General features: G+C 53.1%; 1 protein-coding gene across 1 annotated transcript in view; it reads right to left on the bottom strand.

Annotated features, from left to right (window-relative positions):
• Window positions 1-8,954: 8,954 nt before the first annotated feature.
• KDM2A (lysine demethylase 2A) overlaps window positions 8,955-15,256 on the bottom strand; it is a 92,908-nt gene continuing 86,606 nt past the window's right edge. The window contains exons 17-21 of the mRNA XM_019737754.3: window positions 14,427-15,139; window positions 12,425-12,588; window positions 11,678-11,836; window positions 10,861-11,076; window positions 8,955-10,457 (exon numbers count right to left, since the gene is read on the bottom strand). Of these exons, the coding sequence (XP_019593313.3) occupies window positions 10,276-10,457; window positions 10,861-11,076; window positions 11,678-11,836; window positions 12,425-12,588; window positions 14,427-15,139 (1,434 nt within the window). The 3' untranslated portion in view covers window positions 8,955-10,275. The remainder of the gene's footprint in view (window positions 10,458-10,860; window positions 11,077-11,677; window positions 11,837-12,424; window positions 12,589-14,426; window positions 15,140-15,256) is intronic.

The following is a 15,256-nucleotide window of genomic DNA, read 5'->3' as shown; positions in this document are numbered from 1 at the left end:
ACCCAACTATTGAATCATGATGGAATCATCATAATTCCACAACGTGAGATCCAATCTCTCTCATCCTGGTAGGGCACAGGGGTCTGTCTCAGTGCTGCCTGGCAAGGGAAAATCACTCTGGTGAGAGCCCACGGGGTTGTGTATAGGGGAAATCCATGTGTTTCAAAGCAGTACCCCCTATCTCAACATGCCCTTCTCTAGAGCTTCTGCTTTCCAAGGTGACAAAGTTCCCTTCCAGTCTTGGGCACAGGGAGCGCAAGCCTCCTGCCAATTTGTGAGTCAGGAACGAGGACCCTTTTACAAAGCAGGAAGCCCTTCCCTGTGCACTTCTCAGACTACCTTCTGAGAATAGCCTCTGCAGAGCTTGAAACCAGAGCACATCAGAGCTGGCAAGGTCCCTCTCAGTGGGCTGAGATACTAGGACTCCAGGCATCAGTCTTGACTCCTCCCTGTTCCCCTGCCCTAATCTACTGGCGCCACACCCTTCTGTCTGAGAATCTTCTTGAACCTGTCTGCTTCTCAGGATCCCTATGGCTGCTGCCCTGCTGCGGCCCCTGACTAGAGATACCTCTGTCAAATTAAGATCTGATGGAGTTACCGCTGCTTAGCAGGGACGAGCAGAGCTCCAGGCCAGAGGGCGCTCCAGGCCCCACCTACTCTGCCCAAAGCAGATCAAGTGAACAAGTTCCTTAACCTGTAAGTCAAGGTTGGATGACTGTGCCCGGCTCCCCTCCCCAGCTTGTGTTGCCACCACCCTCTGCACCTGGGGTCCCTCTGCCAGGCCACCCATCCATTCTCACCTCTGTGACTTTGCTCTTCCCTGTGCCTGGAAGCCCTTTGTGTGTCCTCATCCCTCAAGGGTCCTGCTCATCCCTTAAGACCCACTTCCTGCCGGTAACCTTCCCCAACCTCCCACCCACTGTGTACATCTCTGATTCTGCACTTACCACCCAGTTCCTTGATTTTGAACATCATCAATTGTAAGATGCCTCATGTCATGTTTTTGACAGTGGGATGGGATGAAGCTTTATTCAACGTTTGCATCAATTGGAAAATGCATCCTGATGTTGGAAGTGCTAATTATGGAGAGAAAAAAAGGTACATACCATCTCCAACTGTAACTGATGCTACAGTTTATCCCTTGCCCCCAGTGCCCACCACAGGACCAGACGCAGAACGGCCTAGTCAATGTTTGATGAGTGAATGAGCTCCTCAGCCGAAGGTGCCACATGGAGTTTGGGGAAGAATAGGGTCAGAGGCACACAGGATGCCACAGCAGAAGGACTAACGTCCCCTCCTCCCACCCCTCCCCAGCTCTTCGGGACTCTGACTACAGCCACACGCTGGCCTGGGTTGTCTGGAGCAGCCTCGATTTAAAAAATTCTTCCTGATGAACTTGTCAGACCAGAGTCCCTGGTGGTTCTCAAATGCCAGCCATCCTGCTTCAGGAAATGGTCCTCCCCTCCCCCCACCACCTGAAAACCGACTGCCCCTCCCACCCACAGCCCAATCTGCAGCCCCAGCAGGCCTGAAGCTGGGGTCCTTCGAGAGAGCCAGTCTCCAGGCTGCCCTTCGTTGGTTCATGGGCAGTGGAAAGCGGCTCCTTTCTAGAAGCCCTGGCTGGGAAGAGGATGGTGTTGGGTTCCTGGCCTGGGCGAGTTTCTGGTCCGGGGAAGGCTATTTTTTGGGGTGGTGCTGCCCTCTGGTGGTTGAGGGAAGGTGGATTGTAAACTTTCTTCAGTCATTCTCTCCACAAACTTTTGTCTCCTGCCCAGACTGTGCCAACCTCTGGATGGGATGCTGGCAGTAAAAGAGGAGGGGAACCCCATCTCTGTCCAGCTGGCAGATCTGCAGACACATCATTACCTGGCATCTCCCCTGGATGACTAATAGGTGTTGCAAACTTAAAACATCCCACACTGAGCCCTTGCTTCCACCACGCAGCCCCTGTGCAGCCTGCTCCTCTGCCGCCGCCCCATCTCAGTCATGGCTACTCCATCTCCCAGAAACCTAGGAGTCATCCTAGATTCCTCTCTTCCCTCACCTGCCCCTGCCACCATGTACACACACACTGTCATCCAGCCTGTCCTGTGGACTACCTGAAGAATACCCCCACTTCTTCCAGTCCTTCCACTGTGCCCTGCTGAACCTGATCTAGTCCCATCACCTCCCACCTGGTGCTGCCGTCCACACCAGGCTCCTCGCGGGACATCCTGCCTCTCATCTAGCCAGAGTTTTTACAGGCCTAAATCAAACCTCACCTCCAATGACTGGCCCTGCACTAAGGATAAAACCCACCCCTTTTCCGTGGCCTGTAAGATCTGCACCGTCTGGCTGCCTGCCCATCTCTCTCATTCAATTCTATCCCCTTAGTCTCGTCTCTCTGGTCTTCCTTTTGTCACTATAACAAGCCACGGTCACTTCTACCATTTCTACCTCAAGGGTCTTTATAATTTCCCTTGCCTTGAGTGCCCTTCCTTGCCTTCCCGGCACACCAGGCTCCTGTTCACCCTGCATCTCCTGGGCTGAAAGCTTCCTGCTCAGGGCGCTCTCCCTTAGTGCCCCTGTTTGTTGTGGTTACTGCTGCCTTCCTTACGCACCTCTCATGGCTCCCAGCACAAAGTTAGGGCCGCAAAGAGAAACAGGATTCAGTGGTGGCCTAGTCCAGTGGGGAAGAAAACCGCTAAATGCATACCTCCAATTAACCTGGCAAGAACTATAATGCAAGGAGGTGGGGTGTCCAGGAGGGTCAGTGGAAAAGTTGGGGAGGGCAGGGGAGAGACAGGGAAGGTCTTGAACTTGACATGTGTGCACGTGAATGTGAATGAGGTTGGGAGTGAGGACTGGCACATGCAGGTTTCCTCCTGCCGGGGCCTCCCCTCTTCATCTCCATCCTGGGCTTTGAAGATTCAGGAGGATGAGTTTGGCTGCTTCCCTGACCTCACCAGGGATGTATGGATGCTGGGATTTCACTTCATTCACTCACTCACTCATCTGACACTGTTTATTGAGCTTCTACTACATGCCAGATACCGGTGCTTGGCCTTGAGGATCCAACATAGGGAGACACAGTGAACTTACGGGCAAACTGCACACAGTAACAACCACTGACATTTATTGGGTTCTCACTATGGGCAGAGCACTGTTTCTAGAGCCCAGATGATCACATTTAATGCTCAAAGCATCCTTATGGGGCAGGTGACAAGGTACTATAAAAGCCAAGGAGCCTCCTCGTGTGAAGCCGTTTGAGGAAGGGCTTTTTTGCTAGAGCCAGAAGGATGGGAGGAAGCAGCTTTGTTAGGGGCAGGAAGAGCTTTCCAGGCATGTGGAACAGCAAGTGCGGAGGCCCTGGTTATCCAGGAGGCTTCCTCATCTCCAGGACTCCCTCCCTCACAGTCTAAGAACTTGCAGGGGCCCCTCGACAAGTACACACGAGCTGCACGCAACTCTGGCCCGGGCTTCCAGACCTCTGGCTCCGCCCAACTCGCTTCCCGGGAGCGGCGCCTCTTCCTGGAACCCTTCAGAAGGTCACACAGTCTCCGCACTGCCCCGGGACCCAGTATCCTTTTCCGCTTCGGAGCCTTAGTCCGGACGTGGCACCAGCCTGTGGCCCGCCCCTCCCGGTCTATGGCCGGGTCCCCAACCCTGCCCCAGCCCAGCCCCGCCCCTGGCTCCGCCCCCGCCCCTTGCCCCGGCCCCGCCCCGCCTCTGGCTCCGGCCTCGGGCCCCGCCCCGCTCGGCCTCAGCCGATCTCGGCCTCTGCAGTGCGTTACCCCCGGCCCCCGCCCCGGAGCCGTCTCCAGCGCGCATGCACCCAGGCACCCTCGTCTTAGCCTGGAGCCGGAACGTGCTGTGTTCACGCGGCGCGCGTTTGTGTCTTGACATTCCCAGCCGCCTGTGAGTGTCCGAGGCATGGTCTCGTAGTCCCCACCGGCCCCTTACTGTGGCCACTGGTACTTGCTGTGTCGGGGTACTGGAGGACGTGTGTGGCCAAGATTCGGGGTCAAATGCTAGTGCCACCTCGTATTGCTAGTTGGGTGTCCTAGACAAGTTACTTATCTGAACTTTGCCCTTTTCATCTGTGCAAGGGGAGTCCCCAGCCTGGCCTCACTGGATTGTTTTGAGGGCTAACGGAGATATGTGCACACTGTTGGGCTGGGGGAGATGGCTTTCTGAGTGGCCACTGTCACACGTGGAGTATCTTGGGTCTCACTTGTGTCTCCCTCTAGGAGTCCTCCATGGTCCTTTTCTCTCATTTCATTTCTCCCCTCCTCCTTTCTCTACTTCTGTTTCTCTTTCCTTTTCTGGGTTTTTCAGGATGTTTTCTCTCCATGTGTCTGTGTCTGCTTCTGTCTCTCTGTCTTGCCTCTCTAGCACTCTCATGGCACATTCTGGGGGTGCTAGCAGCTGGACCTTCCCGCCTTTTGTAGCTCTCTGGAATGGGGTGGGTGGCAGAGGCAGAAGCTGGGTGACAGCGCCAGGCCAAGGACAAAACCAGGTGCTCCTGAACCTCAGGTGTCTGCTCTTACTGTTTCCTGCCCACATATGGGTGTCCAGCATTGAAGTTCCCTTCTGGGCCTGGGCACCTGGAGAGGTGGTGGATGGACAGGTCTTCCCAGCCAGGAAGTGCCTGGCCTGCTTGGCTACTGCTGGCCACTCAAATGGCACTAAGCACATTGCTGGCATGGAAGGGCAGGAGAGAGCTGGGATTGTCCGCCCCCCCGGATTGGCTACATCATTTGCTGGGCCCATTACACACGAAATGCTGCCCCCTGTTCAAAAATTAAGAATTTCAAGATGGCAACAGCAAGCCTTAAACTAAGCGTGGGATCCTTCTGAGTTCAGGGCCCTTTTGATTGCATGGGTCACTCACCAGTGAAATTGATCCTGTCTCCCTGTCTTATACACCCACCTTTTATTACACTCAGTAAATTTCCATACTCCCCCCACTCCTGGGGCAGATAAGGGGGGAGGTAGAACTAGCTAAGACTAGCCCCCCTCTCAAGGAATGTGAAGTGCCACAGGAGAGAGGTGTGGGCACATCCAGCTTGGACGCTCAGCAGGGAGTGAGACAGCTGGGGAAAAGGCTCAAGTTCCGGAGTCCCAAGCCCAGTGTTGACATATGTCCCAACTCTGCCACCGGACCATCACTTTACCTCTCTGAGCCTTGGCTTGTCATCTATAGATGGGACACATGCACGTGGTGCGGTGTGAGCGAGAAACGCAATCACGTGTACGTAGAAAGGCCAGGGAGCTGGTGGATAGGGCCCCCACTTGAGCCGGAGTCGTTTCTACCAGCCAAGACATTTCAGGCACCTGTTCAATGGCCATGACTCAGTTTCTCACCTTAAAATGAGGATAATAGTAGTAGTGTTGCTGTGAGGACTATATGAGTTACATGGAAGTGCTTACAACAGTGGCCAACACGTAGTGAGGCCCATTAGACAGACACCAGCTGTTTTTGCTACTATCGTTGGCTGAGGAAGACAGAGGATGTCCAGGTTAATCACTTCTGGTTGGAGGGGAAACGGGAAGGGCTTCTGGAGGAAGAGGTGTTTGAAGGAAGGATCGATTTTTCAGAGTTGTGGTGAGAGTGGCATACCACATCCTAAACACAGCCACGCCTGGGGCTCAGAGGTATCCAGTTCAGCCCCTTAGAAGAGCCTACTATGTGCCCACCACAGTGCTTCCAATTTTACAGATGCCAGTGGCAGGATGAGTGTGTTAGTTAGACATGATCATGGAGGGTTACTGCAAGTTTTTATGTGCCTTAGGAAGGTTCACAGCTGAATGCAGGATTGGAAATAGCCACCCCCCCAGAAAATAATGGCTGGTAGCATTAGCACAAGAAACGAGCGGGAAGATGTATGAGGTAGCAGAAAGTGAATTTGGAGAAAGTGGCGACAGATTGGCTGTATCAGGGAGGGATGGGCCTCTGGGTATCCAACCTATTGGGAACACTCACTCAACAGTATATCTTGGGCATCTATTATGTGCCAAGCTCTGTGCCAGCTGCTGGGGATAACATGGTGAGCAACACAGACTGACCTCTGTCCTTGTGGAGCTTCCCGGTGAGCGGGATTTCAAGGAGTTCTGAAAACCAGGAGGGTACTGTGGGAACATGTGATCCGGTCTTGGGCAGGGTGGGAGACGGCTTCCTAGAGGAAGTGACATGTAAACTGAGGAAGGTGTACCAGCAGAGGGAACAGCATGTGTAAAGGCCCAGAGATGGTAGAATTGAAAAAAAAAGTTGGCTATGGGTAGAGAGGAGTAAATGGGCAAATGGTGAGGAAGCTTGAGGACTTTATCCTGAGACAGACATTCGGTACTGATGGGTTTTCAGCATAGTCAATTCTTTTACATGTTCTGGCTCCCAACATGAGGACACAGTTTGCCTAGAGGCCTCAGGGCTCTTGCTGTGGTCAAGGTTCTGGACAATGGTGGCTTGAACTAAGGTCGCAGGGAAGAGGTTACTGTGAGACAGATGGTTTCTGAGATATTTAGGAGGCAAAACTGACCCTCTTCCTTTTCTGGCAAAAACCAAACGGCCACATCCATCTCCATCCTCAGGAAGCAATCGTGTGAGTAGTCCATTGTCCGAGCCCATTCTTTTCTAGAACGTGCAGAACTGGAGATGGTCCATAACTGTCTGTATGCAGATCCCCCAGCACCGCTGAGGGAGGTGAAAGCCTCCTCTGGCACTCCCTGCTCTCCTAATGCTGCTGTTGGGGGAGGAAGTGGTCTCCGGCAGCACCCAGCACACGTCTGAAGGCCAGAAGCTTGTACCCAACAAGTCAAGTGACATAAAACAGCAGGATGTGGTGAGACAAATGGCACCCGGAGTCTGTCTAGCCCAGACCTTGTTCAGTGACCCAAGCAGGCACTGCCCTTTAGAGGATGGAGGTGGGCCTTGGCTAACAGCTCTCCAGGAATAGCAAGTCTAGAAACCTCAGCTTCTGTTCCCAGGACACCACAAGGGTCCTTTCCAGCTCTCCCCATGACTCTGCAGGGCGGCTCCAAGCACTGCCTTGGTGGGGTGGGGGGCAGGGGATTAGGTATTCTCATACTTTTCATGTCCATTAAAAAGTTCGGTGAAGGAAAATGAGGTGTTTCTAGAAGCTGCTTCTGCTCAAAGGGATGAAGCAGGCAACCCCTGGCCTTGGTCTCCAGCAGAACCTGCAAGACCTCGGACTCATTCTGTCGTGCGCGCACGCGCACACACACGCACGCGCGCACACACACACACACACACCAAGGCAGAAAAGGTTTTGTTTTTTTGTTTTTAAAATCTTTTATTAAAAAAAAAAAAAAAACCCAAATCAAAATATTTCCCATTGGAGGCTCTTTTTTTGTCTTTTAAAAATTTTATTACACAAATATCTCCCATTCCCACGTGAGAGGAAAGATGTTCTTGCTCTTTCTAAAACCGATAGTGGAGAATGTTTAGGAAACAAAAGTCCGACTAGCTTCCCTCCTTCCCTGGCCCAAAGTGACCCTAATGTGTCAGCTGAGAGAGCGTGACTTGCCCCTTAATGCTTACATTTAATTTAAATTTCTTAGCACAACATTGGAGATTGACTAAATCAGCAACAAAAAATATATATTTACAATATTTCTCCAAAACAAAACAAAACAAAACAAAAAAACAAAACCAAAAAACCAAAAAAACCCAAAAAACACAACCAAACCCTTTAAACATAGTGACTTTAGGAGTTTTATTTATGGAGCAGTTATTTTTTTTTAATCACCAAGTGATTTTATATTATATATATATATGTATATATATATAAATTTTCTTCCTTTCCTTTGTGGTTTTTCGCCCCGGTGCTTGGAAAGATGGAGGCAGGGTGTCTGGTCCTGTGGTCTGAGGGCAGGCTCTCCTGGCAAGGCTGTATCTAAGAGCAGATTGCAGGAAATGCGATGGAACTCCAGGGTTCCTCTGTCCCCAGAGACATTTCTTTCCTCCACATGGACCAACCCTCACCTCTGAAAACCATTTTCCCCATCACAGTCCCAGAGAATAGGAAAGCCCAGCAAGGGCATAGGTCCATCTGCCACCACTCCTGGGCTCTCTTTCCTGCTGACCAATTACGTGCACGGTAAAAATGCTTGTTTTTCCAAACCAAAAACAAACAAAAATAAAAACCAAAACCCACAACAAACCATCAGCTTGGAAATTTCTGTGGATGAAATGTCCCAAAGTCAGAGGCACTCTCCCGGCACAATCCCTGCTCTGAAGGGGTCTCTCCACCTCCCCTTTTATAAAAAGACAACAAAACAAAACAATCTTTTCAGTATTTTCCACAGGAGCAACCAAAAAAAGGCAGGAAGCTTCCAATTATAGGTCATTGACAATAATATTAATAAGGTTTTTGCTCAATACCCAGGGTTCTTTACAGAGAAGTTCCCCTAACTGAGGCACTCTGGAATAAGTCACTGGCATTTCCTCAAAGTTTTAGCCCCAGGTGGCTGGGGCCTGGAGACCAACGGAAGGGGGCAGAGGGTCACGGGAACAGACTGCTGCTTTGAAGGTGCAGCCAAGAGAATCAGCAGATTGGAAGAAACAGACATAATGTCACCCCCTCCTACCAGGACCCAGTTTGCTTAGGAGGCCAGTCAATGCCAGGGTCAAAGCTGGGCTAGGTGGCAAAGAGGGGGCCCCTCTGCCTCTATTGCTTTGGAAGTGGCAAGGGTGCGGTTGGCGTCTCTCCTCAGGGTGTCTGGGCTCCTTGCCACCCCCTGTAGGGCTTCAGGAGGAGGAGAGCTGAGACCGGGCTGCAGGAAAGGGGGCAGGGCGGGAGGGATGGGCTTCAGGACAAGAAGTGGGGCAAGGTTGTGCTATCACTGTCCTTCCCAAGGGGCGCAGAGTGCAAATCGGCGTCTACCACTTATAAGCTCTTGCGATTGAGCATCTCCTCACACACTTCACTATTGACCCAAAAGAAATTCCGACCTTTCTTTCTTTTTTTTTTTTTTAAAGTGCAAAAAGCTCTCTGCTGCCCTAGAGAGAGGATCTTTGGACAGGCCGTTCAATGCAAAGTAAAAGGGGGCAGCTGATGGGGCTTGACACAGGGCGGTGGAGTGGGAGGCACCACGCTCCCCTCCCTCCCTCCCTCCACACACACCTACACGCACACGTACTACACTCAGCCACACACACAGAGGCACATGCACACCCCCTTCCACAGCTGCAGGTAGAGGGCAGGTGACTGGCTTCTAAGCAGGAACTCTCCCTCACCCCCCAAAGGGGCCACATCAGGGAGCCGCTGGGGCTGGACCTGGTTCTGGGCTCTGGGGGCTACACTACACCGGAGGCCTGGTGCCTGCTGGGAGGCAGGTGGGGACTTGGTCCAGGTCTCTGTTTCCCCAGCTGGGGGAAGACAGGCTGCTCCTTCTGAAGACACACTTCGTGGGAAAAAGCCCTCTTCAGGGAGGAATAGAGACATGTGGGAAGGGCAGTGGGGGGCTGAGGGGGATGGGGACAGGAGATGGTGCCTGTCTCAGAATCTGCTTAGGAAGCAATACAATGGGGGTGTCCCTGGGATACACAGTTCCAGCTCCTCTGAAGAGCTTCAACCCCAGTAAGTGCAACAAGGACCTCATGGAGACTAGCGGGCAAATCTGGGGTGGGGTAACCTCATTATGTGAACGACCACGAGCATCGGATGGAGCTAAAGGGAGGAGAGGAGGGAGCACGGACGTGGACGAGAGGGTTCCGACACCTCAACAGCACCGGTGTGATCGGCATGGGTCTGGCATTGCTGGGGCTGCTGGCCCCTCCTGCGTGAGCCGGGAGAGTGACAGAGGAGAGACACGCACTGGACACCACAAGGAGAACCTGGCCACCGAGACGGGGCCACTTTCTTCCCTGGGAGTTTGCTCAGAACCAGGCACTGCGGGGACCACGGATGGGGGGAGGGCCCCAGGGCCCAGCACAGATGACAGCTGCGCAGACAACCCAAACTGAGAGCCTGGCCTCCTGGCGGGCGGGTGGGCGGGCGGGCGGGCGAGCGAGCAGGCACCTTGACAGCACACAGCCTGTGCTTTCCCCTCTGGCTGCTACTCCCTTCTCCTCAGGAGGGAGAGGAGCAGGCAGGTAAGCCTGGCATCCACCACCTCTCTGCCCTGCCTGTGGGGGAAGGGCTCAAGGGACAGGAGAGCAGAGAGGGAGTGTGTCATTGGCCTCAGAGCCCGTGCAGGGTCGGGAAGAGAGGCTCTCCTGGCTGGGGAGTCAGGGGAAGATCAGTTTCCTGTTCAGCCTGGCCCGGGTGTGTCTTAGCTGATCTTCTGTATTAGCTTCTCGTCAGACAGGCAGTAGAGACTGTTGATGGACAAGTCTGAGATGAAGTGCTCGCAGGCTTTCCGAGTAATCTGCTTGCATCCTCGCAGGTCGATCAAGGTGACATTGGCGATGCGCCGCAGGTAGATCAGGGTCTGGTCTGTCAATTTATTGCAACCTGTGGAGAAAGTGACCACGAGGACATGGCTAGGTACACATGGCCCTAGGAGCTTGCCTCTGCCGCTCAAGTCCCCAGCCCTTTCCCTCAGAGTGCTGAACAAAAGCCCTCTTTGTCCCGTTACGACATGGCTCAGAGACCAGAAGTGCCATCAGCACTGTGGCCTCTGAAGGCCCTGCTGCCTCACTCCCCGCATCGATGACCAAACCGCAGCGGGTGCTGGCCACGCTCTCAGGCATGTGACAGTGACTGCAGGACTCAGCGCCCCATCAGTTAAAAAAGGGCGAGAAATCCATGTCCTGGTCCAGATGTGAGAAATGAGTCGGTGCCAGTCAAGCTCCAAGAAGGGCTGGGCCTCTGGGAAGCATGCACACCGCTGGGCATCACACACTCAGCAGCGTACCTGCCATGTTGAGTTCCGTGAGGGAGTAACGAGTGGAAGACCCGACAGCGGTAAGCAGATTGGAGGACTGATCTGTCAGGTGGCTGCAGTGACTGAGGTCAAGTCGAGACAGGAGGGGCATGTGGCGAATGATGAGGCGAAGCGTGGCATCTGTGATGTCAAGGCCTGCCAGCCGGAAGTCGGTCATGTTCCGGAGCTTGCTGCGATTGTCCTGACCTGCACAAGCGTGAGAAGAGCCTAGCTTAAGACTTTTCACTTGAGTCCAGCTCCCACACTGCAGGCAGCTTCAGCTCCTGGCTGGCCAGGCCCCTTGCAGGGTTAAGCAGAACTGCCCAAACCCAGCCCGGCCTTCAGGGCGTGAGCAGTGTGTGGGGGCAGTTTCCAGGAAACCAGACATGTTTCCTTTCTTCCCAGCTGCTAGATTATGCCTCACACAGCAAAAGGGTATGTGCGGAATGCTCCTCCCCTTCCCACACTCCTGCACTTGTCTAGACTATCCTGCAAATAGCTTTTAATGTTCTACCTCAACCAGGAAGCCTTCCAGACTTCCCCAGGCTTTATACTCTCTGGACCCCAAACTCCACTGGACTCGCAAACTGGACTTACGCCTGTGTTCGTAGGCAGTGATCTGGCTGTAAATAGTTAGCCTGTACTTGTACAGAGTCCATGCTGCTCTCAATTCGCACTATTCTAGATACTAGCACAGCACCATGTCTGAAAACTACCTTAGCTTCTGAGGATGCAGTATGTTGAAAGACAAAGCTACACACAACATGTGTTGAGAGCGGAGCACGGAGAAGTCAGGCGCAGAGCGTACCCGGTTTATCAGCCGGTGGAGTCAGCAAGTCCCGAATTTGAGGGTCCTTGATTCCTACCGCCCACCGAAGGTCGAGGGTCCTGAGAAGGGGGCAGCTGGAGGTGCTGAGGGCAGAGACTGCAGACCAGGAACAACCTGCGAGGAGGAGGTCTTTCAGTCCTGCAAGAGAAGGAAACACACACGCAATAATATATGCTCCGTCAGCACATCCCAAACCTTCGCTACCGCTGACCTAAGGCAAATGGATTCCCAGTCTAATGGGAGAGAGGAACTATGTCCTTATCTTACTCTAGTAACCCAGTTTACAGATTCCTCTGAGCACCCTCCTATATGACATCTGCTAGCTTGGTGGTAAAACCAATCGCTAGTGCCTGCCAGAGCAATGCAAGTGTGAGTGACTTCCTGTCTTTCTAAGACCTCAAAATGCTGAAGGGAACAAGGCCTTACAAAAGGGGGCGATCAAGGCAACCTCTTCCTCAAATTTCCTCTTCAGCAGCCATGGTGAGAAGACTGCAGGGCTGGCAGCAGCACCCGATCCCACTCTCTCCGTTGTCTAGTGCGGTGACTGGGCAGCCAGTCCTGGGTGGTGCCTTGGGGACTGGCAGTTAGGGTGGCCCTGGGTAAATCTCTCACTAAGCAGCAAGGCGAGGACCACTGTCCGGAAGCGTTTCTGAGAAGCACGGCCACCGAAGCAGCTTTCCCTGCCTGTGCCTGGGGCCCTGGAAGGGCAGCGGTGGGGCTGCTCACCTGGCAGCCTATTGACGAGCCATGTCAGCTGTTTCTTGGAGACGTTGGTCCAACTGAGGTCGAGGCTGACTGGCTGCCTCTTGATGATGCCGCTGAGAGCCTGCGGTACAATAGCCTTACACCTACTCAAGTCAATTTTTGTCCAAAGTCTCTTGTCGCAGCACCTGGGACAGAAGGAAAGAGAACTAGCTGTCAGTAACCTGACATCTCTTGTCAGAGGAGCTCCCATCAGGCTTGCTGGTGGCTTCTGGTGGGTCACCCTCCGTAGGTTCTCCTACAAGCATACAAGGATCGTGCCTGTTGTTTTTGGCCACAGAGAATAGGGCTTGTCCTCTAAGGCAACCCTACAGGTTACGTACTGGGTAACTTGACCAGTTCCCTTGACTTATTTTGGACAGACTGAGAACACAGCAGAATTGTTAGGGACACACAGCAAGCAATATGCTATAACCCCTCCTGCACATTAAAATGGTCTGGCTCCCACCAAAGTGCAGAGAGGGGAGCTGGCCTCCACTCTCTCCCTGGCCAGTCGCTCCCAGCTGCCTGAGATGCAGGTTGCTACTTGGCTCACCCACAGTTAGCTCGTCCTGCCTGAAGCTCTAGAGAGAGCCTGTTACTGCATCAAGCCCCAAGAGGCTCTTTATCATCAGGCCTAGAGTCCTTCCCACCCTTGGGTTTCTGCCTCAGTGCTATTGACATTTTCTAGCCAGTCCAGACCAGACCTGAAAGGGAGAGGCCTCCCACAAGTTACAAGTCCACAGGCCACAAATAGCGCTGCAACATGCAGGCTTCTGTTTAATATTTTACAGTCCCCGCCCCACCCCCCAGCTCAGAGTCTGGCTGGCAGAAGGGGAGAAGGGGAGAAGGGGAGACGGTACATAATGGGAGTCTTATGTGGTTCGGCCTGGAAACCGAGGGACAGAGCCAGGCAGGCCTACTAGCCCTACAGAGAAATATTGGGAGAATTTGGGTAGATCACATATTAATTCAGATTTGGGAAATAAACTTGTGTTTGTGAAGAATGGGTCTTTATTTAAAGACTAAAGATTTCACCAATGGCACATGGAAACTTTGTAACAGAAACAAGCTGCTTACAATAGAGTAGTGGATCTCAGACTTGAACTTGTATCAGAAGCCCCTGGAGAATTTAAGAACAGACTGCCTGGCTCCAGCCCCAGAGGTTCTAATTCTGGAGAGGTCTGAGATGGGCCTGAGAACCTGCATGTCTAACAAGGTCCCAGGTGATGCCACTGGTCTGGGCATTACACTCTGAGAACTATTATAAATAGGGTTTGACCCAGATATAAAGGATATGTCCTAGGGTCCAGGAGCTTAAGGAAAAACAATGACCTGTGAAAATCCCTGTTCATCATTCTGGGATTTCCCCCCCCCCCCAAGTGTCTTAATGTTTAACTTGAGAAGGAATGGTAGGTCTTGTTAAAATAGACAACTAAGTCTCAGGAAGCTTTAAAATTGGATCTTGCTTGTTGGAGAAAGCAATTCTAGTTTAGGTTTGGGGAATGAGAATTAAAACTGGAAAATTGTGAGCACCTTCAAATTTTTGGAAAAGCATGTCCACCTCTCCCATGAGGTGGAGGAGGGCTTACTGGAACTCATCTGTCTCCAGCACCAGGAGAGTGATTGGCACATCACAGGCTCTCAACAAATGAGTGATGAGTTCAGCTGACTTGGGGGAAACTTACGACTCTGAACTTTTAGGACGAACTGTACAAATATATCCCCCAAATCAGTTTCCTATGCCCAATAAAGAGAGATGGGAAAGTAGGGAGCAGGGAGAGGCAAAAGGCCCAATTTCCCTCAGGCCACTCGCAGGCACGACTGGTCACATTGTTAGCAGGACCCCAGCCTGGGGAACAGACTCGGGGGATTCAATCCTTTAGGATCTGACAAGCCTCCAGATCCAAGACGTATGCTCTTCTCATATGGACAACCTGCCACCGACTCCCGTACCCCTATTCCTGATCCCTGTATCCCTGCTCACCATTTATACCACGTCTTGCACACTCGCATACATTCACAAAGTTCTCTGCGGCTGAGGTAGCGGAAGACAGACATCCAGACCTCCCGCTGCATCCAGCTTTCGTCTCCATCCTGAGCCCAACTGCCCCGGCCATTCAGCCTGGCCGCACCCCCCTCCTCTGCACTGTCATCTTCCTCCTCCTCCTCCTCCTCTTCCTCCTCCTCTCCCCCCAGCCCCTCCTCATCCCCACGCTGGGGGGTTCGGGCTGGGCAGTGCTGCACTAGCACGCGGGGGGAATGGCGAAGGTTGGCAGAGGAGGCCGTGATGGCCTGCAGCTTGGGCACAATGGATGTCCCGTGGAGCTCTTTGGTGGGCCTCTGCAGCGTGACAGTGAGGTACGATCCCCGGATCTTGGCTTTCTCAACTTCAGACAGCTCCTTTTTGCCGCTGGGATTGTTCTCCTTTTCCCGTACCATGGTGCGCTCTGTGGCCTGCAGCCGCAGCAACTGCCGCCGTTTGAAGCGCTCATCGCGGCTGGCACTGTGGTGGTCGCTGGGGCCAGCCCCAGGGGATGACCGAGTCACCATACCCCGGGGGGAGACCGGGTCATGGATGAGCTGGAGCATGGAAGTGGGTGAGTGAGGCGGGGGCGTGAGGGGCTCGTCGCAGCTCCGCAGGGGCCGCAGGACTTTGGCTTGTACGGCTTCTTCATCGCTCTCTTCCATCTTCCGCTTCTGTAAAACAGGCCCCAAGCCACATCAATGCCTCTTTTCTTCAAAATGCTCTAAATTTACAAGGTGAGCCTCCCTGTTGCTCTCAGGGGACCAGAGAGAAGACAGATCAGTTTTTCT

Source organism: Rhinolophus sinicus, chromosome 14, assembly GCF_057876585.1.
Source record: "Rhinolophus sinicus isolate RSI-liver-muscle chromosome 14, RSI-T2T, whole genome shotgun sequence".
Classification (NCBI taxonomy): domain Eukaryota; kingdom Metazoa; phylum Chordata; class Mammalia; order Chiroptera; family Rhinolophidae; genus Rhinolophus; species Rhinolophus sinicus.
This window is presented reverse-complemented; position numbering and strand designations above follow the sequence as displayed.